At 41.5% G+C, this 25,000-nt stretch overlaps 1 protein-coding gene and 1 long non-coding RNA gene across 5 annotated transcripts in view; one reads left to right on the top strand and one right to left on the bottom strand.

Annotated features, from left to right (window-relative positions):
• RIC1 (RIC1 homolog, RAB6A GEF complex partner 1) overlaps window positions 1–19,519 on the bottom strand; it is a 153,520-nt gene extending 134,001 nt beyond the window's left edge. For 2 of the 4 annotated variants that reach the window (XM_050761693.1, XM_050761689.1), the window contains exon 1: window positions 19,153–19,519. In XM_050761693.1, the coding sequence (XP_050617650.1) occupies window positions 19,153–19,296 (144 nt within the window). In that variant the 5' untranslated portion in view covers window positions 19,297–19,519. Of the gene's footprint in view, window positions 1–891; window positions 2,735–19,152 lie in introns of those variants that run through there. The other 2 variants (XM_050761690.1, XM_050761691.1) reach the window with 2 other exon arrangements.
• LOC126937884 (uncharacterized) overlaps window positions 18,816–25,000 on the top strand; it is a 101,082-nt gene continuing 94,897 nt past the window's right edge. The window contains exon 1 of the long non-coding RNA XR_007719887.1: window positions 18,816–19,039. This is a non-coding gene — a long non-coding RNA (uncharacterized LOC126937884). The remainder of the gene's footprint in view (window positions 19,040–25,000) is intronic.

Raw genomic sequence — 25,000 nt, forward strand, 5'->3', positions numbered from 1 at the left:
GAATTTCAAGTTTAAAAGTTACAATGAATAGGTAGTATGAGAACAGGGCAAAAGTCATGAATGAGAAATAAAAAGAATTTATATTTGGGAAACTTTGCTTACTATGATGTAAAATACCTAGTCCACGGTAAACTCCAGATAAATATTTAACTATAATATGGATTATGTTAATGATTCATAAACACCTGAAGATGACTGCCAGGCACTGGCCTGGCAGAACCCACTGTGGTCCTGTGGTAGTGGTAAACACAGAGGCAGATTCTCCTCTGCCTGTGGACAAGGGAAAAAGTAGGAAGAACTTTGTGTTGTGGTTTCAGTGCCAGCTTAGGCACAACAGAACAGAATATCAGGCAAATTGCTAAGAATTTTGACGCCAATCCCTGGCTTCCAGACAGCATTTCTGGACTGGCCTGGGGTTTGGGGAATGAGACACTCTGAAGGAAAGGACACAAACCTGGCTGGCTTTGCCAACTGCTAATGGTAGAGCCTTAGGGCCTTCAGTGAACATAGGTGGCAGCCAGGTGGTGGTGACAGCAGGCCTTGGATGAGACCCAGTGCTCTGCTGGCTTCAGGTCTAACCCAGCTTAGTTTCAGTGGTGGTGGCAACAGGGGTGCTTGCAACAACACATCCCTAGTTCCAGACGACTCAGCACAGAGAGAGACTCCATTTGTTCGGAAGAAAGTTAAGGGAAAAGAACAAGAGTCTCTACCTAGTAATCCAAATAATTCTTCCAGATTTTATCCAAGACCACCAAGACAGTATCTCTGAGTCTGCAAAAACCACAGCATTATTGGGCATGGGGTCCAAGTCCCTTCAAATAACCGGAAAGACTTCTCAAGAAGGACAGGTACAAACAAGCCCAGACTGCGAAGACTACAATAAATACCTACCTCTTCAATGTCCAGACACCAATGAACATCTACAAGCATCAAATCAAGATCATCCAGGAAAACATGACCCCACCAAACAAACTAAGTAAGGCAGGGACCAATCCTGGAAAAAGAGAGATAGATATGTGATCTTTCAGGCAGGAATTAAAAATAGCTATGTTGAGGAAAGTCAAACAAATTGAAAATAACACAGAGAAAGACCTCAGAATTCTATCACATTTTAAACAAAGAGATTTAAATTTTTAAAAATCAAGCAGCAATTCTAAAGTTGAAAAATGCAACCAATAAACTGAAGAATACATCAGAGTCTCTTAAAGGAGAACTGATCAAGTAGAAGAAAGAATTAGTGAGCTTGAAGAGAGGTTACTTGAAAATATAGTCAGAGAAGTAAACAAAAGAAAAAAGAATAAGGAACAGTGAAGCAAGCCTAAAAAATAGCATCAAAAGGGGAAATATAAGAGGTATTGGCCTTAAAGAGGAAGTAGAGAAAGAGACCGGAGTAGAAAGTTCATTCAAAGGGATAAGAGAGAACTTCCCAAACCTAGAGAAAGATATCAGCATTCAAGTATGAGAAGGTTACAGAACGCCAAGCAGATTTAATCTAAAGAAGACTACCTTATGGCGGCTGGGCACAGTGGCTCACGCCTGTAATCCCAGCACTTTGGGAGGCCGAGGGGGGTGGATCATGAGATCAGGAGATCAAGACCATCCTGGCTAACACGGTGAAACCCCATGTCTACTAAAAATACAAAAATTTAGCTGGGCGTGGTGGCAGGCGCCTGTAGTCCCAGCTACTCGGGAGGCTGAGGCAAGAGAATGGCATGAACCCAGGAGGGAGAGCTTGCAGTGAGCCAAGATTGTGCCACTGTACTCCAGTGTGGGCAACAGAGCAAGACTCCCGTCAAAAATAAAAAATAAAAAAAGAAGACTACCTTATGGCATCTATAGACTCTCAAAGGTCAAGGATAAAGAAAGATCCAAAAAATGGCAACAGAAAAAAAAGGAACAAATAACATACAATAGAGCTCCAATATGTCCGGTAGCAGACTTTTCAGTAAAAACCTTACAGGCCATATTTCAACAATATATGGAAAGTGCTGACAAAAAAAACAAACAAACAAAAGCATTTACCCTAGAACAGTATATCCAGTGAAAATATCCTTCAAGCATGAAGGAGAAATAAAGACCTTCACAGACAAAAAAAAAAACCTAAGAGTTCATCAACACTGGATCTACCCTATAAGAAATGCTAAAGGGAGTTGTTCAATCTGAAAGAGTATTTAATGACCAAGAAGAAACCATCGGAAGGTACAACTCGCTGGTAATAGTAAGTACATAGAAAAACACAGAAGAGTACAACTCCTTCTACTTGAGTAGTTTACACACCACAATTACACTCTTATTTTATAACTTCAAATAAATAACCTAATGATGTCTCTTATAAGAGTGTTATTGTAGTGTGTAAACTGCTCTTAAGTAGAAAGACTGATGAAATACACCAATAAAAAATAACTACAACTTTTCAAGACATAGTTCAGTAAGACATGAGAAACAAAAAAGTTAAAAAGCAGAGGGATGAAGTTAAAGTGTAGAGTTTTAATTACACTTTAAACACTTTTTGTGTGTTTGTCTGCTTATACAATCAGTGTTGTCATGAGTTTAAAATAATGGGTTATAAGATAGTATTTGCAAGCCTCACAGTAAACTCAAATCAAAAACACACAACAGATACACAAAACACAAAAAGCAAGAAATTAAATCATGGCACAAGAGAAAACGACCTTCACTAAAAGGAAGACAGCAAGTAAAGAAAGACCACAAAACAACCAGAAAATATATATCAAAATGACACAAGTCCCTACTTATTAATAATAGCATTGACTATAAACAGACCAAACTCTCCAATCGAAAGATAGAGAGTGGCTGAATGGATGAAAAAACAAGATCCACTGATCTGTTGCCACAAGAAACACACTTCACATACAAAGGTATGCATAGACTGAAAATAAGGGGATGAAAAAGATATTACATGCCAATGGAAACCAAAAGAGCAGGAGTAATTATATAAATACCGACAAAACAGATTTCAAGACAAAAATTGTGAGACAAAGTATGTGATTATATACTGAGAAAAGAGTCAATCCAGCAACAGAATGTAACAATCATATGTATATACGCACCCAACACACCCAGATATATAAAGCAAATATTATTAGGGCTAAAGAGAGCTAGATCTCAATATAATAGCTGGAGACTTTGACACCCCACTTTCAGCACTGAATCCAACTCCCAGACAGAAACTCAACAAAGAAACATCAGACTTAATTCGCACTACAGAACAAATGGACCTAACAGATATTTATAGAACATTTCATCCAAAGGCTGCAGAACACACATTCTTTCCCTCAGTACATGGATCACTTAAGCACTGCACATATGGTAGGTCACAAATCTTAAAACACTCAAAAAAACTGAAATAATATCAAGCATCTTCTCTGATAGTAGAGTTAACCTAGAAATCAATAAGAACAATTCTGGAAATCATACAAACACTTGGAAATTAAACAATATGTTCCTGAATGACCAATGGGTCAGTGCAGAAATTAAGAAGCAAACTGAAAACTTTATTGAAACAAATGATAATGGAAATACAACATACCAAAAGTTATGGGATACAGCAAAAGCAGTACTAACAGAGAAATTTCCAGCTATAAGTACCTACATCATAAAAGAAGAAAAGGGGGGGCGGAGCAAGATGGCCGAATAGGAGCAGCTCCAGTCTCCAACTCCCAGCGCGAGCGACACAGAAGACTGGTGATTTCTGCATTTTCAACTGAGGTACTGGGTTCATCTCACTGGGGAGTGCCGGACGATCGGTGCTGGTCAGCTGCTGCAGCCCGACCAGCGAGGGCTGAAGCAGGGCGAGGCATTGCCTCACCTGGGAAGCGCAAGGGGGAAGGGAGTCCCTTTTCCTAGCCAGGGGAACTGAGACACACAACAACTGGAAAATCGGGTAACTCCCACCCCAATACTGCGCTTTAAGCAAACAGGCACACCAGGAGATCATATCCCACACCTGGCCGGGAGGGTCCCACACCCACGGAGCCTCCTTCATTGCTAGCGCAGCAGTCTGTGATCTACCGGCAAGGCAGCAGCGAGGCTGGGGGAGGGGCGCCCGCCATTGCTGAGGCTTAAGTAGGTAAACAAAGCTGCTGGGAAGCTCGAACTGGGTGGAGCTTACAGCAGCTCAAGGAAACCTGCCTGTCTCTGTAGACTCCACCTCTGGGGACAGGGCACAGTAAACTAAACAAACGCAGCAGACACCTCTGCAAACGACTCTGTCTGACAGCTTTGAAGAGAGCAGTGGATCTCCCAACACGGAGGTTGAGATCTGAGAAGGGACAGACTCCCTGCTCAAGTGGGTCCCTGACCCCTGAGTAGCCTAACTGGGAGACATCCCCCACTAGGGGCAGTCTGACACCCCACACCTCACAGGGAGGAGTACACCCCTGAGAGGAAGCTTCCAAAGCAAGAATCAGACAGGTACACTCGCTGTTCAGAAATATTCTATCTTCTGCAGCCTCTGCTGCTGATACCCAGGCAAACAGGGTCTGGAGTGGACCTCAAGCAATCTCCAACAGACCTACAGCTGAGGGTCCTGACTGTTAGAAGGAAAACTATCAAACAGGAAGGACACCTACACCAAAACCCCATCAGTACATCTCCATCATCCAAGACCAGAGGCAGATAAAACCACAAAGACGGGGAAAAAGCAGGGCAGAAAAGCTGGAAATTCAAAAAATAAGAGCGCATCTCCCCCGGCAAAGGAGCGCAGCTCATCGCCAGCAACGGATCAAAGCTGGACGGAGAATGACTTTGACGAGATGAGAGAAGAAGGCTTCAGTCCATCAAATTTCTCAGAGCTAAAGGAGGAATTACGTACCCAGCGCAAAGAAACTAAAAATCTTGAAAAAAAAGTGGAAGAATTGATGGCTAGAGTAATTAATGCAGAGAAGGTCCTAAACGAAATGAAAGAGATGAAAACCATGACACGAGAAATACGTGACAAATGCACAAGCTTCAGTAACCGACTCGATCAACTGGAAGAAAGAGTATCAGCGATTGAGGATCAAATGAATGAAATGAAGCGAGAAGAAAAACCAAAAGAAAAAAGAAGAAAAAGAAATGAACAAAGCCTGCAAGAAGTATGGGATTATGTAAAAAGACCAAATCTACGTCTGATTGGGGTGCCTGAAAGGGAGGGGGAAAATGGAACCAAGTTGGAAAACACTCTTCAGGATATCATCCAGGAGAACTTGCCCAACCTAGTAGGGCAGGCCAACATTCAAATCCAGGAAATACAGAGAACGCCACAAAGATACTCCTCGAGAAGAGCAACTCCAAGACACATAATTGCCAGATTCACCAAAGTTGAAATGAAGGAAAAAATCTTAAGGGCAGCCAGAGAGAAAGGTCGGGTTACCCACAAAGGGAAGCCCATCAGACTAACAGCAGATCTCTCGGCAGAAACTCTACAAGCCAGAAGAGAGTGGGGGCCAATATTCAACATTCTTAAAGAAAAGAATTTTAAATCCAGAATTTCATATCCAGCCAAACTAAGTTTCATAAGTGAAGGAGAAATAAAATCCTTTACAGATAAGCAAATGCTTAGAGATTTTGTCACCACTAGGCCTGCCTTACAAGAGACCCTGAAGGAAGCACTAAACATGGAAAGGAACAACCGGTACCAGCCATTGCAAAAACATGCCAAAATGTAAAGACCATTGAGGCTAGGAAGAAACTGCACCAACTAATGAGCAAAATAACCAGTTAATATCATAATGGCAGGATCAAGTTCACACATAACAATATTAACCTTAAATGTAAATGGACTAAATGCTCCAATTAAAAGACACAGACTGGCAAACTGGATAAAGAGTCAAGACCCATCAGTCTGCTGTATTCAGGAGACCCATCTCACACGCAGAGACATACATACGCTCAAAATAAAGGGATGGAGGAAGATTTACCAAGCAAATGGAGAACAAAAAAAAGCAGGGGTTGCAATACTAGTCTCTGATAAAACAGACTTTAAACCATCAAAGATCAAAAGAGACAAAGAAGGCCATTACATAATGGTAAAGGGATCAATTCAACAGGAAGAGCTAACTATCCTAAATATATATGCACCCAATACAGGAGCACCCAGATTCATAAAGCAAGTCCTTAGAGACTTACAAAGAGACTTAGACTCCCATACAATAATAATGGGAGACTTCAACACTCCACTGTCAACATTAGACAGATCAACGAGACAGAAAGTTAACAAGGATATCCAGGAATTGAACTCATCTCTGCAGCAAGCAGACCTAATAGACATCTATAGAATTCTCCACCCCAAATCAACAGAATATACATTCTTCTCAGCACCACATCATACTTACTCCAAAACTGACCACGTAATTGGAAGTAAAGCACTCCTCAGCAAATGTACAAGAACAGAAATTATAACAAACTGTCTCTCAGACCACAGTGCAATCAAACTAGAACTCAGGACTAAGAAACTCACTCAGAACCGCTCAACTACATGGAAACTGAACAACCTGCTCCTGAATGACTACTGGGTACATAACGAAATGAAGGCAGAAATAAAGATGTTCTTTGAAACCAATGAGAACAAAGATACAACATACCAGAATCTCTGGGACACATTTAAAGCAGTGTGTAGAGGGAAATTTATAGCACTAAATGCCCACAAGAGAAAGCAGGAAAGATCTAAAATTGACACTCTAACATCGCAATTAAAAGAACTAGAGAAGCAAGAGCAAACACATTTGAAAGCTAGCAGAAGGCAAGAAATAACTAAGATCAGAGCAGAACTGAAGGAGATAGAGACACAAAAAACCCTCCAAAAAATCAATGAATCCAGGAGTTGGTTTTTTGAAAAGATCAACAAAATTGACAGACCACTAGCCAGACTAATAAAGAAGAAAAGAGAGAAGAATCAAATCGACGCAATTAAAAATGATAAAGGGGATATCACCACCGACCCCACAGAAATACAAACTACCATCAGAGAATACTATAAACACCTCTACGCAAATAAACTGGAAAATCTAGAAGAAATGGATAATTTCCTGGACACTTACACTCTTCCAAGACTAAACCAGGAAGAAGTTGAATCCCTGAATAGACCAATAGCAGGCTCTGAAATTGAGGCAACAATTAATAGCCTACCAACCAGAAAAAGTCCAGGACCAGATGGATTCACAGCTGAATTCTACCAGAGGTACAAGGAGGAGTTGGTACCATTCCTTCTGAAACTATTCTAATCAATAGAAAAAGAGGGAATCCTCCCTAACTCATTTTATGAGGCCAATATCATCCTGATACCAAAGCCTGGCAAGGACACAACAAAAAAAGAGAATTTTAGACCAATATCCCTGATGAACATCGATGCAAAAATCCTCAATAAAATACTGGCAAACCGGATTCAGCAACACATCAAAAAGCTTATCCACCATGATCAAGTGGGCTTCATCCCTGGGATGCAAGGCTGGTTCAACATTCGCAAATCAATAAACATAATCCAGCATATAAACAGAACCAAAGACAAAGAACCACATGATTATCTCAATTGATGCAGAAAAGGCTTTTGACAAAATTCAACAGCCCTTCATGCTAAAAACGCTCAATAAATTCGGTATTGATGGAACGTACCTCAAAATAATAAGAGCTATTTATGACAAACCCACAGCCAATACCATACTGAATGGGCAAAAACTGGAAAAATTCCCTTTGAAAACTGGCACAAGACAGGGATGCCCTCTCTCACCACTCCTATTCAACATAGTGTTGGAAGTTCTGGCTAGGGCAATCAGGCAAGAGAAAGAAATCAAGGGTATTCAGTTAGGAAAAGAAGAAGTCAAATTGTCCCTGTTTGCAGATGACATGATTGTATATTTAGAAAACCCCATTGTCTCAGCCCAAAATCTCCTTAAGCTGATAAGCAACTTCAACAAAGTCTCAGGATACAAAATTAATGTGCAAATATCACAAGCATTCTTATACACCAGTAACAGACAAACAGAGAGCCAAATCAGGAATGAACTTCCATTCACAATTGCTTCAAAGAGAATCAAATACCTAGGAATCCAACTTACAAGGGATGTAAAGGACCTCTTCAAGGAGAACTACAAACCACTGCTCAGTGAAATAAAAGAGAACACAAACAAATGGAAGAACATACCATGCTCATGGATAGGAAGAATCAATATCGTGAAAATGGCCATACTCCCCAAGGTAATTTATAGATTCAATGCCATCCCCATCAAGCTACCAATGAGTTTCTTCACAGAATTGGAAAAAAACTGCTTTAAAGTTCATATGGAACCAAAAAAGAGCCCGCATCTCCAAGACAATCCTAAGTCAAAAGAACAAAGCTGGAGGCATCACGCTACCTGACTTCAAACTATACTACAAGGCTACAGTAACCAAAACAGCATGGTACTGGTACCAAAACAGAGATCTAGACCAATGGAACAGAACAGAGTCCTCAGAAATAATACCACACATCTACAGCCATTTGATCTTTGACAAACCTGAGAGAAACAAGAAATGGGGAAAGGATTCCCTATTTAATAAATGGTGCTGGGAAAATTGGCTAGCCATAAGTAGAAAGCTGAAACTGGATCCTTTCCTTACTCCTTATACGAAAATTAATTCAAGATGGATTAGAGACTTAAATGTTAGACCTAATACCATAAAAATCCTAGAGGAAAACCTAGGTATTACCATTCAGGACATAGGCATGGGCAAAGATTTCATGTCTAAAACACCAAAAGCAACGGCAGCAAAAGCCAAAATTGACAAATGGGATCTCATTAAACTAAAGAGCTTCTGCACAGCAAAAGAAACTACCATCAGAGTGAACAGACAACCTACCGAATGGGAGAACATTTTTGCAATCTACTCATCTGACAAAGGGCTAATATCCAGAACCTACAAAGAACTCAAACAAATTTACAAGAAAAAAACAAACAACCCCATCAAAAAGTGGGCAAAGGATATGAACAGACATTTCTCAAAAGAAGACATTCATACAGCCAACAGACACATGAAAAAATGCTCATCATCACTGGCCATCAGAGAAATGCAAATCAAAACCACAATGAGATACCATCTCACACCAGTTAGAATGGCAATCATTAAAAAGTCAGGAAACAACAGGTGCTGGAGAGGATGTGGAGAAATAGGAACACTTTTACACTGTTGGTGGGATTGTAAACTAGTTCAACCATTATGGAAAACAGTATGGCGATTCCTCAAGGATCTAGAACTAGATGTACCATATGACCCAGCCATCCCATTACTGGGTATATACCCAAAGGATTATAAATTATGCTGCTATAAAGACACATGCACACGTATGTTTATTGCAGCACTATTCACAATAGCAAAGACTTGGAATCAACCCAAATGTCCATCAGTGACAGATTGGATTAAGAAAATGTGGCACATATACACCATGGAATACTATGCAGCCATCAAAAAGGATGAGTTTGAGTCCTTTGTAGGGACTTGGATGCAGCTGGAATCCATCATTCTTAGCAAACTATCACAAGAACAGAAAACCAAACACCGCATGTTCTCACTCATAGGTGGGAACTGAACAATGAGATCACTCGGACTCAGGAAGGGGAACATCACACACCGGGGCCTATCATGGGGAGGGGGGAGGGGGGAGGGGGGAGGGATTGCATTGGGAGTTATACCTGATGTAAATGACGAGTTGATGGGTGCAGCACAGCAACATGGCACAAGTATACATATGTAACAAACCTGCACGTTATGCACATGTACCCTACAACTTAAAGTATAATAATAATAAATAAATTAAAAAAAAAAAAAAAAAGAAGAAAAGATAGTGTCTCACGCCTAAATCCTAGCATTTTGGGAGCTGAGGTGGGCTGATTGCTTGAGCTCAGGAATTTGAGAACAGCCTGGGAAACATGGTGAAATCCCATCTCTACAAAAATTAGCTGGGCACGGTGGCATGCAACTCCCAACTATTTGGGAGGCCGAGGTGGGAAGATCACATGAACTTGGGAGGTTGAGGCTACAGTGAGCTGAGACTGCACGACTGCACTCTAGCCTGGGGAATAAAGTGAGACCCTGTCTCAGAAAAGAAGAAAAACTTCAAATAAATAACCTAATGATGCCTCTTAAACAACTAGAAAAGCAAGAGCAAACAACCCAAAATTAGTAACAGAAATAATAAAGATGAAGCAGAAATAAATTAACTTGAAGAAAATAATCCAAAAGACTAAAGAAACAAAAAGTTACTTTTTAGAAAAGATAAACAAAACTGACATATCTTAAAAGAGAAAACCCAAATAAATAAAATCAGAGATAAGAAAGGAGACATTACAATTGATAACACAAAAATTCAAAGGATCATCAGAAACTACTATGAGCAACTATATGCCAATAAATTGGAAAATCTAGATGAAGTGGATAAATCCCTAAGCACATACAACCTACCAAGATTGAACCATGAAGAAATTCAAAACCTGAACAGACCAAAAATGAGATTGAACCTGTAATAAAAAGTCTCCCAGTAAAGAAAAGCCCAAGACCCAGTGGTTTCACCGCTCAATTCCAACAAACATTTAAAGAAGAACACCAATACTACTGAAACTGTTCTCAAAAATACAGGAGGAGGGAGTACTTCCAAACTCATTCTATGAGGCCAGGATTACCCTCATACCAAACCCAGACAAAGACACATCAATAAAGAAAACTACAGGTCAATATTTCTGATGAACATTGATGCGAAAATCCTGAACAAAATACAAGCTAACCAGATTCAACAATATATTTAAAAGATCATTCATCATGAACAAGTGGGATTTATTCCAGGAATGCAAGGATGGTTCAATATATGCAAATCAATCAATGTGATACATCAACAGAAGGAAGGAGAAAAACTATATGATCATTTCAACTGATGCTGAAAAAGCATTTCATGAAAATTCAACATCCCTTCATAAAAACCCTCAAAAAACTGGGTATAGAAGGAACATACCTCAACATAATAAAAGCCATATATAACAGACCCATAGCTAGTATCATACTGAGTACATAAAAACTGAAAGCCTTTCCTCTAAGATCAGGCACCCGACAAAGATGCCTACCTTCACTACTGTTATTCCACACAGTACTGGAAGTGTCCATCAACAGATGGGTGGATAAAGAAAATGCGGTACTTATACATAATGGAGTACTACTCAGTTATTAAAAAAAAAAAAAGGGATCCAGTCATTTACAACAACATGGATGGAACTAGAGTTTGTTATGTTAAGTGCAATAAGCCAGGCACAGAGAGACAAACATAGAATGTTCTCACTTATTTTGTGGGATCTAAAAATCAAAACAATTGAACTCATGGTGAGAGAGAGTAGAAAGATGGTTACCAGCGGCTGGGAAAGAAAGGTAGCTGGGGGGATAGGAAGGGAGGTGGGAACAGCTAATGGGTACAAAAAAAAGACAATGAGTATGACCTAGTATTTGACAGCACAACAGGGTGACTACAGTCAAAAGCACAACAGGGTGACTACAGATTGCAGTGAGCTGAGATTGTGCCACTGCACTCCAACCTGGGCAACTGAAGTGAAATCCTGTCTCAAAAACAAACAAACAACAACAAAAAAAACCACACAAAAAAACAAACACCTACTGTGTTCTCACAAAAATTAAAAAACTAAAACTTAAAAAAAATTGCTATGCCACACATAGGACAAATGCCTTAAATTCATTAATATTAAAAATGTTTATTAAACATCTTCTTTGTACAGGCACTATAGATAATACAAATTAAGATAGTTTCTGTGCTCCAGAAATGTATAATCTAGTTGGAGAAATAAAGCGTAAGTGCAAAACTTACAATATAAAGCAGTAGTTCAAAGGAAAAAGCAAAATTGTCTCTGAAGATGACATGATTTTATATGAAGAAAACCCTAAAAACCACCAAAAAAAATTTAGAACTAAGAAATGAATTTAGTGAAGTTGCAAGATATAAAATCAACATACAAAAATAAGTTGTGTTTCTACACAAGAACCATGAGTATCTAAAAAATAAATTAAGAAAACGTGGCTGGGCGTGGCGGTTCACGCCTATAATCCCAGCACTTTGGGAGGCTGAGGCAGGCAGATCACCTGAGGTCAGGAATCGAGACCAGCCTGGCCAACATGGTGAAACCCCATCTCTACTGAAAATACAAAAATTAGCCGGGTATGGTCGCAGGCACCTGTAATCCCAGCTACTCGGGAAACTGGGAGAGGAGAATCGCTTGAACCTGGGAGGCGGAGGTTGCAGTGAGCTGAGATTGCTCCATTGCACTCCAGCCTCGGTGAAAAGAGTGAGACTTTGTCTTAAAAAAAAAAAAAAAAAAGAAAACAATACCATTTACAGTAGCATCAAAAACACTAAATACTTAGAATACATTTAACCAACACTAAACACTATAAAATGCTGATGAAGGAAACTGAAGAAGGCACAAATAAATGGCTGGATATCTTATGTTCATGGATTAGAAGAATTAATGTTGTTAAAATGTCCATACCATCCAAACCAATCTACGGATTCAATGCAATCCCTATCAGAATTCCAATGACATTTTCACATAAATAGAAAAACAATCTAAAATTTATACAGAACCACAAGAGCCCATGAATAGCCAAGGCCATCTTGAGAAAGAACAACAAAGCTGGAAGTGTCACATTACCTATGTGTTAGTCCGTTTTCACACTGTTATAACAAACTTCCCTGAGATTTGGTAATTTATAAAGAAAGAGGTTTAATAGATTCAGTTCTGTAATGGCTGACGAGGCTTCAGGAAACTTACAATCATGGCAGAAGGGGAAGCGGGCACTTGTTACATGGTGGCAGGCAAGAGAGAGACAGCATGTATAGAAGGAACAGTCAAACACTTATAAAACCATCAGATCTCATGAGAACTTACTATCACAAGAACAGCACAGGGAAAACTGACTCTATGATCTAAAGACCTCCTACCAGGTCCTGCCCTCCATACATGGGGATTATGGGGATTACAATTAGAGATGAAATTTGGGTGGGGAAACAGATTCAAACCATATCAACCTGATTTCAAAGTACATTACAAAGCTACAGTAATCAAAATAGTATGGTACTGACATAAAAAGAGATACACAGACCACTGCGATAGAATGGAGTCCAGAAATAAAACCACGCATGCATATATGGTCAATTAATCTTTCACCAAGTGCTAAGGATGGAGAAAACACATCCTGCAACACTGACTTTTCAACACCATAAACAGTGTTGGGAAAACTGGATATCCACATGCAAAAGAAGGAAACTGACCCTTATCTTACACTATCAACTCAAGAAGGATTAAATAGGGAGGGGGAAGGGAGGATGGTTAATAGGTACAAAAAACAGAAAGAATGAATAAGGACTGGGTGTGGTGGCCAGATCACTTGTGTCCAGGAATCTGAGACTGGCCTGGGCAACATGGCAACACCCCATCTCTACAAACAATTAACTCGGCATGGTGGCACGCATCTGTAGTCCCAGCTACCCAGGATGCTAAGGTGGGAGAACTGCTTGAGCCCAAGAGGTCGAGGCTGCAATAAGCCATGATCATGACACTGTACTCCAGAGTGACAAAGTGAGACCCTGTCTAGATGATGAATAAAATCTAGTATTTGATAGCACAACAGGGTAACTACAGTCCTGTATCAAAATATCCCATATACCCCATAAATACACAGATCTATGTACCCACAAAAATTAAAAGGAGGAGGATCAAAGACTTAAATGTAAAACCTGAAACCATACAAATCCTAGAAGAAAATGGGAAAAACACCCTGACATCTGTTTTCACGATGGCATGTTGGATGACATCAAAAGCACAGGTAACAAAAGCAAAAATAAACAAGCAGGATTGCATGAAATTAAGTTATTGTACAGTAAACAATCAACAAGATAAAAAAGCAACCTATGGAATAGGAGAAAATATTTGCAAACCATACATCTAAAAGGGGGCTAATATCCAAGATACGTAAGGAATTCATACAACTCAGTAGCAAAAAGCAAAAGAAAACAAATAACCTAATTTAAAAATGGCCAAGAGATCTGAACAGATGTTTTCCCAAAAAACAACCAATGACCAGTAGATGCTCAATACACTAATCATCAGGAAGATGCAAATCAAAACTATAAGATATCTCATACCTGTTAGGATATCTATTATCAAAAAGTCAAATCATAACAAGTGTTGGCTAAGATGTGGAGAAAAGGGATGCCCTCCCTGTACACTGCTGATGGGACTGCAAAATGGTACAGTCATTATGGAAAACAGAAGTTCCTCAAACTAAAAACAGGACTATCACATGATCCAACAATCCCACTTCTAGGTATATATCCAAAGGAATTGAAATCAGTAACTCAAAGAGATATCTGCACTCTCATATTCTTTGCAGCATTATTCAAACTAGCAAAGATATGGAAACAACCTAAGTGTCTGTCAATAGATGAATGGATAAAGAAAACGTAACACACACACATACACACATGAAATATTATTCAGCCTTTAAAAAACAAGGAAATCCTGCCATCTGCAACAACATGGACGAAACTTAAGGACACCATACTAAGTGAGCAAGACATAAAACAACTGCATGATGTCATACATGGAATATAAAGACGTCAAACTCATAGAAACAGACGAGTAGAACAATGATTGCCAGGGCCTAGGAGGTGGGTGAAATGAGAGTACTTCGGTCAAAGGTACAAATTTTCAGGTATAAAATGAATACATTCTGGGGACCTAATGTACGCCACAGTAACTATCGTTAATAATGATATTTATTTCCATAATTAACACATATCGTATACTTGAAATTCGCTAAGAGAGTAGGTCTTAAGTGTTCTCATCCCACATACAAAAAAAGGGGTAACTGTGTGAGATGGTGGATCTGTTAATTAGACTGACTGTGGTTATCAATTCACAGGGTAGATCCAAGTATTGCACAGCACACCTTAAATATATACAATTTTTACTTGTCAATTATACCTCAACAAAGCTGGTAGTAGGGGGGAAGCAGCAGTTCATCAGAAAAATGAACACTTATGGTTATAGTAGGTAAAGAATGACTCATAAAGAAAGGATTTCAACAGCAGTTAAAGGATGGATAATATTCGGACAGGCAGAAATGAGGCAAGAGAGCATTCCAAGAAGGGAGTGTCTGTGATATCAAACTAAGGAGTTTGAACTTCATTCTTTAATCAACAGTGAACCCTAGAAGACTTCAGAGCAGTGAATTTATAAAGAAGGCTCTCTGGAGGCAGTGAGTAATAGAGTTAAAAGGGTGAGAAATGGGAATGCTGGGAAAATACAAATAAAATGGTCTTCCTGAGGTCACACAGTTAATCATATACCTGATCCAAAGCTTGGTTCTTTTGAAAGATCATTTTTTTTTCCATGATTAGCACACCAGTGGGAACTAAGTTTTTGCTCAGGATTACTAAATGACATACAATTTATTTTATAAGCCTAGCAATTATTTGCCCATTTCAGCTTTTTATTAACTACCTGCAACAGTGATAACTCACAAGATTTATCATATTAACACATTAACATCTTTACACAGTTCACATATAACATGTCTCTTCATCCCTTTTATATACATCTGTATTTTACAGTTGGTGTTCAAAAATACATCTGAAGGTAATTTAAATGTTTAAAGTCAGTGACGTGAAAAATGAGATATGATTATACATCTAATTTAGAATGGCTACATTCAAAGATATCATTTTGATGTTCACATATATAGACTTTCATATTCACAGTTAGTATATTAAAGGAGTAATTCTGGGCCCCCAGTACAGTACAAAATGTAATTCATCTCACACTACACCTATGTCAATCATAAATCATAACCTACCTTATATAGCAGTTTCATCCTCAAAGCTGAAACTAGTCCTTTTACAACAACCTTAGCAGAAATGTATCAATTGCCCCCAGTAAAGTTCTACCTCTACCACCCCAATCTAGCCTACATATTGAGCCCTTTTTAACACCTTTTCGGGGGCTCCAAAATGTAACATTGGGGCTTCAATATAAAAAAGCTAAGTGACTATCTAGAGGCTCTTTTGTTCATAAACAACACTATACTGTATTTCTCAACTTTGGGGGAGGAAATAATTATGAAGACATATGAGTCTATAACAGTGGAATTCCGAATACCTACTTAGAATAGAGGACAGTAGGTATAAGTAGTACATAAAAGTTCACTAGAAGACCCATATAATGTACAGTTAGAGATTTTAACAGAGATTCAGTCTTATGAAGCATCATTGTACACAGACAATTTCCACAATTCTTTTGAACATTAAAACAACCAGCTTAGACAACCAAACAACTGTCCCTTCCATAAGGCTAGTTGTCTCTTTTTAAAACCTATCCCTCCTAAGAGAGCTTGATTTACTAAGTGAGCCCTAACAAAATTTCAAGTAAGCAAATCTTGTTTTATCATCTCTATGAGCATGTCTCCCTGCCTTCAAATGCCCTCAAGCAGCTGTAAGACTTCAACTCTGTAGAATCCTGTAGATCTTCAAAATATTAACATAAAATTACTTGCATCTACAGCCTCTCAAAAGTCAAAGCTTTTAGCAGCTCCATTAGAACTTTTAAAACCAATTCACTCTAAATTACGCAGTATAACTGACAGCCCTTTAATTTACCTAAGGGCATTTTCACTTTTAAATGAAGTGTGTTAATCTAAATTTATTTTAACTTACATACTTTCAGGAAGTTTAGAAATTAGAAAATCAAAATGAAAACTTTCATACAGAGTAAGAAAGCGCATATCCCAGGAAGAGAAGATTGGAAGCTGGAGTCTAGTAACTGTATCCCACTCACCTAGGCATGTAATCATACACCTTATAATCACTTGGTTCAATACCTGATTTTTTTTTTTTTTTTTTTTTTTTGAGACAGAGTCTTGCCCTGTTGCCAGGCTGGAGTAGTGATGGAATCCTGGCTCACTGCAACCTCTGCCTCCTGGGTTCAAGCGTTTCTCCTGCCTCAGCCTCCCGAGTAGCTGAGACTACAGGCGCGCGCTACCACCCCCAGCTAATGTTTTTGTGTTTTTAGTAGACGGGGTTTCACCATGTTGACCAGGATGGTCTCGATCTCTTGACCTCGTGAATACCTGATTTTTTTAAGTGACAACAAAGCTGGTGCCCAGAGACCAAGGTTAACCACTCATACTACAGTATCATGCAGCCTCCTGTAAGGTATCCTGCATTTCATTTCACTCCAGACCTCTAAACCCATGGGTTCCCTACAGCCTAACTTCTGCACACTGGAACTTAATAGTAGTGGTCCCTGGACTTCCGTGGAAAAAGGAAGCTGCATGTGAGGTGGGAATTTGAAAGAAGAGTATAAATAGTTTAAATTCCAGGACTGTCTTGGATTTCTAGATGTGGTATCTAACTCCAAAACCAAACAATGGACATTCTTAAGAATATTCACAATGTCCCTAAATTAAAGCAAATTTTTGTGCTCCTCTTATGGGGGAATAAAGTGGTTTACAGGCTTCTGGTCAATTCATACTATTTACTTTTATTTAAAATTAACTTAGGTCTGCCTTTTTAAAGGTAAGAAAAGTTAAATTTTAGACGTAAAGTCTAAATTTGTTACATTCAAAAGGAATTATGTACTAAATTCAAAAGACAATTTAAATTCAAGTTCCATTTTTTCTGCATGTGCTTTAAAGTTAATAGTTATATACACCTAAACAAATTAAAAATTATTCAACTGGCATATACATTGTAAACGAGTATCTCATTTAGGAACCAGAGGATACTTTATAGATATATGTGTATATATTTACACGTTTTTATATATATATATACACACATACATACATATTCAAAACACCATCAAGCACTAGACAAAATAGTCATATTATTGGTATTAGGATTTTATAACAGTTTGTTTTGTTCTGATTTGCATTTGAAAATTAGATCCGCCAAAACTTGATGGCAAATAGTCTGATTTACAGCCCAACTATGACAGTCACAGGAGACACCAGAATTACCCGTCACTAAATCCCATCACCAGTTTTACCAGGGATGTGGGTGAGGACGGTCAAGGGCATTACAGGCAATCAAATAGTAACACACAAAGATTTGGGGATTTTACCAAACTAAAACCAGTATTTCACGAAGATCTAATAAGGACAAGGTCACAACCTATCCCACATGGTCAAATTAACTTGGAAAGGAGAAAAACTTCACTCTGACATCGATTGGTATTGCCTTCTTTGGGGAGGAAAAAAAGCATTTTTATACTCTGAACTCTGTCGTTCTCATGGACAAAGTTATAGCAGTGTTTGTAGAGAGTAGGGAGTATCCCATCCACCACTTATTTCTTTCTCATATCTACTCAATACAAGAAAGAAAAAGATAACCAGGACTTAAAGCAAAAACAGAATTCAGTTCCATGCTCCTCCCAAGCCTTATTATTTCCAGGTGTTATAACTGGGGGTTGTGCGAACAGATTTGAGTTCTACTTCCGCTCCTTTAACCCCCTACTCCGAAGAGTCCAAGAGCAGCAGCAAAGAAAAAGACCAACTCGAAAGTGGGGAAGGGATGTTGGAGTTAAAGAGGGGAGTTAAATAACCAGACCTTTAGTGAAGAATAAAGAATTCAGGCTGTAGTTTCTAGAAATAATTTATTATAGGCCTGTAAAGTCTGGCGCTGGGTAAAGCCCAAGAGGCTTTCCCTAACTCCAAAACAACGACCTTTAAAGGGAGGGAGGGTTGGGGCACCATAGCGGCCGGATTTCTAATTGTGGAAAGTTTAAACAAATTTGTTCCTCGGGGAATGGGGGAAGGGAGGGAAGAACAAGTCTGGGCTCGGCCGGGGAGCGTGCGGAGTCTGCACGGCGCGGCAGTCGGTCCAACGTGGGGAGGCTCAGGGATTTTCGGCAGCAGCGACTTCATCCACCCCGGACCGCCGGCTGGAGGACGTGCCCGGAGCCGGCGGGTACCTGCTGCCAAGTCGGTGGAAGGAGGACGCGGACGGCGAAGGCAGGTGGGTCTGGCGCGAAGGGGCAAGGGTCCCGGGCGCTGGGTGGAAGTTAGGGGTGGGACGGCGCCGGGGGGCCGGGGAGGCAGCGGCGAAAGGCGGCGGGCGGCTCTACTTACTCGGCTGTACCAGATGCTGAGGCGGGCCGCGGCCAGCACGGCGAAGAAAGCCCTCTGCGGGTCGGACTGAACGTGGAAAGGCTCCTCGGCCGGGCTCCCCAGAGGGCACAGCAGCCTCTTGGGCCAGCCGCTCAGAAAATACATGGTCCGTGCGGAGCCACCGACGCCGGGGCCCCGGGCCCCCGGCTCCCAGCTGCGTCCGTCACACTCAGCGGCCCCGGGCTGGTAGCCCGCCTCCCACACCGCCACCGGCCGAGTCGGCGGCGGCGGCGGCTGCAGCTCGGGGCATCTGCCCGCTGGCCTAGCCGGGCCGGGCCGACGCGAGGCTGCGCGACGAAGGCACCCCCAAGCTGAAGGGGCCGAGTGTGGGGGAGGGAAGGGGAGGGAGAGTAGGGACAGAGAGAGGGCGGGAGGAGTGCGGAGGCCCGCCCCGGCCCCGCCCCTTCCTCAGGCCGCGCGGGCGTCACCACGCCGCGCCGCGTGGGTCGGGACGGGGAGGGCCGGCGCGCGCGCTCTGGAGACTCCTGCCGTCCTCCTAGCTGTATCCTGAAGCTCAGCCTACGCCTCGCCCGCGGCTGCCGGGCTGCGTCGGCACTTCTGCTCGCTGGCCCCGCACTTGCTCCTCTCCCTAGCAAGCTCCAGGGTTTTGCCGGGAGGACCTGGGCAACCGCCTGAGACTCCGAGGCAAGTGGGGCGAGTCCAGGGATAACGCAGCAGCAAGGCGACTGGGCCCATGGAACACGCCCCGGCCTGGCCAAATTGGACCTCCCTTCCGGATTGGCGGGGTCTCGGTGGGGGCGGGCCGGATGCCGGGGAGCTGGAGTCACGTGACGCCCTGCGCGGATTCCCACTCTGGGCTGCTGGCCTACTGTGACTGTAGAGGGCGGTAGGGGCTTTTACCGTGTGAGCGCCTTTAATGCCGGGGTCTGCAGTGAGAGCTGGTGATGAAGCTCCTGCCCGTATAGAGCTTACATCCCTAAGGGAGCGTTTATTTAGTCAGTAAATAAACCACTCACCATAAAAGTATTAAGTTCTGTCTTCTGCCTTTCAGGAGTTCTAAATATGTGTCTGAAATCGGTTTCCATTCGTCTGAGCCTCTACCAGCCATAACTTTAGATAGGAGGAGGCTATCTCTTTCGTGCTGCAAAAGGCTTGGGCTTAGTTTTAGAACTGGAAGGGACTGGTGATAGCTTAGGTTCATATTTAGCTTTTGGACTCCAGGTATCACCTTAACTGTAACTTTCAACGGATTGACCCAGTGGTAACGTCTGAATAGAAGGAGGGTTGAGGGGATGTGGTGTGGAATGGGGAAGGAGGAGTCTGAAATAGAAGAAAGATTTGCTTCTCGTTGTCTACCTTTTTTGTTACAGTTTGAATTTTTACATATGTTTGTATTACTTTTTCAATTAAAGAGCCAGGTTTAAAAACTGAACCCACATTAAAAAGTAGCAACATAGGCGGGGTGCGGCGGCTCACGCCTGTAATCCTAGCATTTTGGTAGGCTGAGGCGGGCAGATCACTTGAGGTAAGCAGTTCGAGACCAGCCTGGCCAACATGGTGAAACCCCGTCTTACTGAAAATACAAAAATTAGCTGGGTGTGGTGGCAGGTGCCTGTAATCCCAGTTACTCGGGAGGCTAAGTCAGGAGAATCGCTTGAACCTGGGAGGCGGAGGTTGCAGTGAGCCAACATCCCGCCACTGCACTCCAGCCTGGGCATCAGAGTGAGACTGTCTCAAAAAAAAAAAAAGTAGCAACATAAACAGAAAAAAAGGAAACAGAGGAACTTAATTCATATTAGATATAGCATTGTAGCTGGTATTCATAACAAAATATGTAACTTTCTGTAATTTTTCTTGTTTTTTTTTTCTTTTTTTTTTTTTTTTTTTTTTTTTTTTGAGATGGAGTCTCACTCTGTCGCCCAGGCTGGAGTGCAGTGGCACGATCTCGGCTCACTGCAAGCTCCGCCTCCCGGGTTCACGCCATTCTCCTGCCTCAGCCTCCTGAGTAGCTGGTAACTTTCTGTAATTTTTCTAAACATTCACCACATTCCCTAGAAGGTGGTTATAGAACCCTGGATTCCTCAAATGAAGGTTGAAACTGCCTCACCACTCACCAGCCTGTTGTGATCAGATTGTCTCCTTGGCGTCTACCCTCCCACAGTCCAACACAGCAGCCTGGAACACAGTAAGCATAGTAAGCTGGCAATATTTGTCAGACAAACCGTGGATGAAACCCTGATCCAGCTGAGCTACATCATTAGACAAAGAGGCCCAGAGAGGTTTCTTAACTTGCCAATTTAAAATTGTAGAATAACAAAGTTGCATCATACTTTCATCTTAGATTCAGTTATGCACTTGGCAGAAAGAGAGAGGAAATGAAAATGTTCTAGTGCAACAATTCTGCTGGCAGTGTTACTGAATGTTTATCCCAGCTGTCTCTCAGAGAGTCTTTGTTCTCATGTGTCTCTCAAGTCTGTCATACTGTGCTCATGGGCAATTTAAGGAACTTCTAAGCAATTTTTATTGCACTTAATTTTAATCTTGCTGACTTTAGAAGCTAATTCCTCTGCCACACTCCTGTGTAGCACTTAAGATTCACGAAGTAATTTCAGATGCTTGTCTTGATTTAATTCACTGTAAACATTCAAGGTGGGTGACATTGGTGTGACGTTGTTATTCTCACTTTAAGTGAGGAAACATGACAAGTGTGGTAGATATGCCTGAAGTCACATGGTTGAAAAGAACTGATATTCTTTCTACAGATCCAGTGTGATTTCTTTTTTTCTTTTTTCTTTTTTTTTTTTTTTAGTTGGAGTTGCACTCTTGTTGCCCAGGTTGATGTGCAGTGGTGCCATCTCAGCTCACTGCAACCTCCACCTCCTGGTTCAAGCAATTCTACCTCAGCCTCCAGAGTAGTTGGGATTACAGGCATGCACCACCATGCCCAGCTAATGTTTGTATTTTTAGTAGAGTCGGGGTTTCTCTGTGTTGGTCAGGCTGCTCTGGAACTCCTGACCTCAGGTAATCCACCCACCTTGGCCTCCCAGAGTGCTGGGATTACAGGCATGAGCCACCGCACCCAGGCTCCAGTGTGATTTTTTTAAAATGTAAGGTTTGGCTGGGCACGGTGGCTCACACTTGTAATCCCAAAACTTTGGGAGGTCAAGGCAGGCAGATCACGAGGTCGGGAGTTCGAGACCAGCCTGGCCAATATGGTGAAACCCTGTCTTTCTTCTAAAAACAAAAAATACAAAAATAAGCCGGACATAGTGGCATTCACCTGTCGTCCCAGCTACTCCGGAAGCTGAGGCAGGAGAATTGCTTGAACCCGGGAGGCGGAGGTTGCGGTGAGCCGAGATCCCGCCACTGCACTCCAGCCTAGGTGACAGAGTGAGACTTTGTCTCAGGAAAAAAAAAAAAAAAAATTAAGGCTTATGGCAACCCTGCATCAAGTAAGTCTATTAGTGCCGTTTTTCCAACAGCGTATGCTCTTTAGGCTGAACTAAATTGTGGTAATTGCTCTGGACAGTGAGAGGGAGAGGGGAAAAACCTCTAGGTCTTTCTCCCTGGTGGGGAGAAAAGGAAATAGCTGACTCTCCAAAACCCCATACTTGAGAGTTCCCCCATTGTGACAAAAATGTTATTGGCTGAATTTTTCAACTTTCTTTTTCTTTTTTTTTTTGAGACAGAGCATTGCTTTGTCGCCCAGGCTAGAGTGCAGTGGTGCAATCTTGGCTCACTGCAACCTCTGCCTCCCGGGTTCAAGTGATTCTCATACCTCAGCCTCCTGAGTAGCTGGGACCAGGTGCCCCACCATGCCTGGCTAGTTTTTGTATTTTTAGTAGAGATGGGGTTTCATCATGTGCCAGGTTAGTCTCCCAACTCCTAGCCTCAAATGATCGACCAGCTTCGGACTCCTAAAGTGCTGGGATAACAGGTGTGAACCACCGTGCCCGGCTTCAACTTTCAAATACCATATTTTAACTTCATTTTGTACAATATACTAACAGTTCCCATGCCTTAGGTCTTTCTTCTCCTCATTTTTCTACCAGCTTCCCCCACCACTCTAGTCAAAATTTTTGGACTCTGTTCTAAGATTAAGCTTACGATAAAAGTTAATAGGGGACTGGGCAGTGTAATCACGCCTGTAATCTCAGCACTTTCGGAGGCTGAGGTAGGCAGATCACTTGAGCCCAGGAGTTTGAGACCAGCCTGGGCCACACGGTGCAACCCTGTCTCTACAAAAAATTAGCCGGCACTGTGGCATACATACTGTGGTCCCAGCCCTTCAGGCGGCTAAGGCAGGAGAATTGCTTGAGCCCGGGAGGCAGAGGTAGCAGTAAGCCAAGATCGTGCTATTGCACTCCCACCTGACTGAGAGGAACGATATCCTGTCTCAAAAAAAAAAAGAAGTTATTAGGTGCATGTTTTCATCTATGAAACTTATAAACTTTTTAAATTACAAGAACTAATGTTGGTAAGAGTACACATAAGAAACAGGGATACATTTATACAGTCTTGATGGAATTGTAATTTGGTCCTTTTTTTTTTAATCCAGGGTTTGTGGTAACCCTGTGTTGAGCAAGTCTGTTGGCACCATTTTTTCTAATAGTATATGCTCACTTCATGGTTCTGTATCACATTTTGGTAATTCTTTCAATATTTGAAACTTTTTCATTATTAGTATATGTGTTGTGATGATTTGTGATCAGTGGTCTTTGATGTAACTATTGTAATTATTTTGTGGTGTCATGTACCACATCTATGTAGGATGGAGAACTTAAGCGATAAATGTTGTGTGTGTTCTGACTGTTCCATCAACAGGCAGTTCCTCTGTCTCTCTCCCTTGCTTTGGGCTTCCCTATCCCCTGAGATGCAACAATATTGAAATTAGGCCTGTTAGTAACCCAACAGTAGCCTCTAAGTGTTCAAGTGAAAGGAAGAATCCCATCTCTCACTTTAAGTGAAAAGCTAGAAATGGTTAAACTAAGTGAGGAAGGCATGTTGAAAGCAAAGCTAGGCCAAAAGCTAGGCCGCTTGTACCCATTAGCCAAGTTATGAATGTAAAGGAAAAAAAATTCTTAAAGGAAATTAAAAGTGCCACTCTGGAGAACATAGGAATGATAAAGCAAAACAGCCTTGTTGCTGACCTGGAGAAAGTTTTAATGGTCTAGATAGAAGATAAAGCAAGCCACAACATTCTCTTAAACCAGACGCAGTGCCTCATGCCTGTAATCCCAGCACTGTGGGAGGCTGAGACAGGAGGATCACTTGAGCCCAAGACTTTGAGACCAGCCTGGGCAATATAGCAAGACCCCATTTCTTTTTTAAAAAACAGTTTTAATTAGCTAGGTGTGGTGGTGTATACCTGTAGTCCTAGCTACTTGGGAGGCTGAGACAGGGGGATCACTTGAGCCCAGGAGTTCCACATTACGATGAGCTATGTGCGCCACTAGACTGGGTGACGGAGTGAGACCCTGTCTCTAAAATGAAGCAAAAACCAGTTTTTAAAAAGCATTCCCTTAAGCCAAAGCCTAGGCCTGAGCAACGCCCTAGCTCTCCTCCATTCTGTGAAGCCTATGAGAGGCAGAAGAAATATTTGAAGCTAGCAGAGGTTGGTTCATGAGGTTTACCAAAAGAAGCTGTGTCCATAACAAAAGTGCAAGGTGAAGTAGCAAGTGCTGATGTAGAAGCTACAGCAAGTTATCCAGAAGATCTAGCTAAGATCTTTGATAAAGGTGACTACATTAAACAACAGATCTTCAGTGTAGACGAAATAGCCATCTATTGGAATAAGATGTCATCTAGGACTTTCATGGTTAGAGAGGAAAAGTCAATGTTTGGCTTC

This window comes from Macaca thibetana, chromosome 15, assembly GCF_024542745.1.
Source record: "Macaca thibetana thibetana isolate TM-01 chromosome 15, ASM2454274v1, whole genome shotgun sequence".
In the NCBI taxonomy this organism is placed as follows: domain Eukaryota; kingdom Metazoa; phylum Chordata; class Mammalia; order Primates; family Cercopithecidae; genus Macaca; species Macaca thibetana.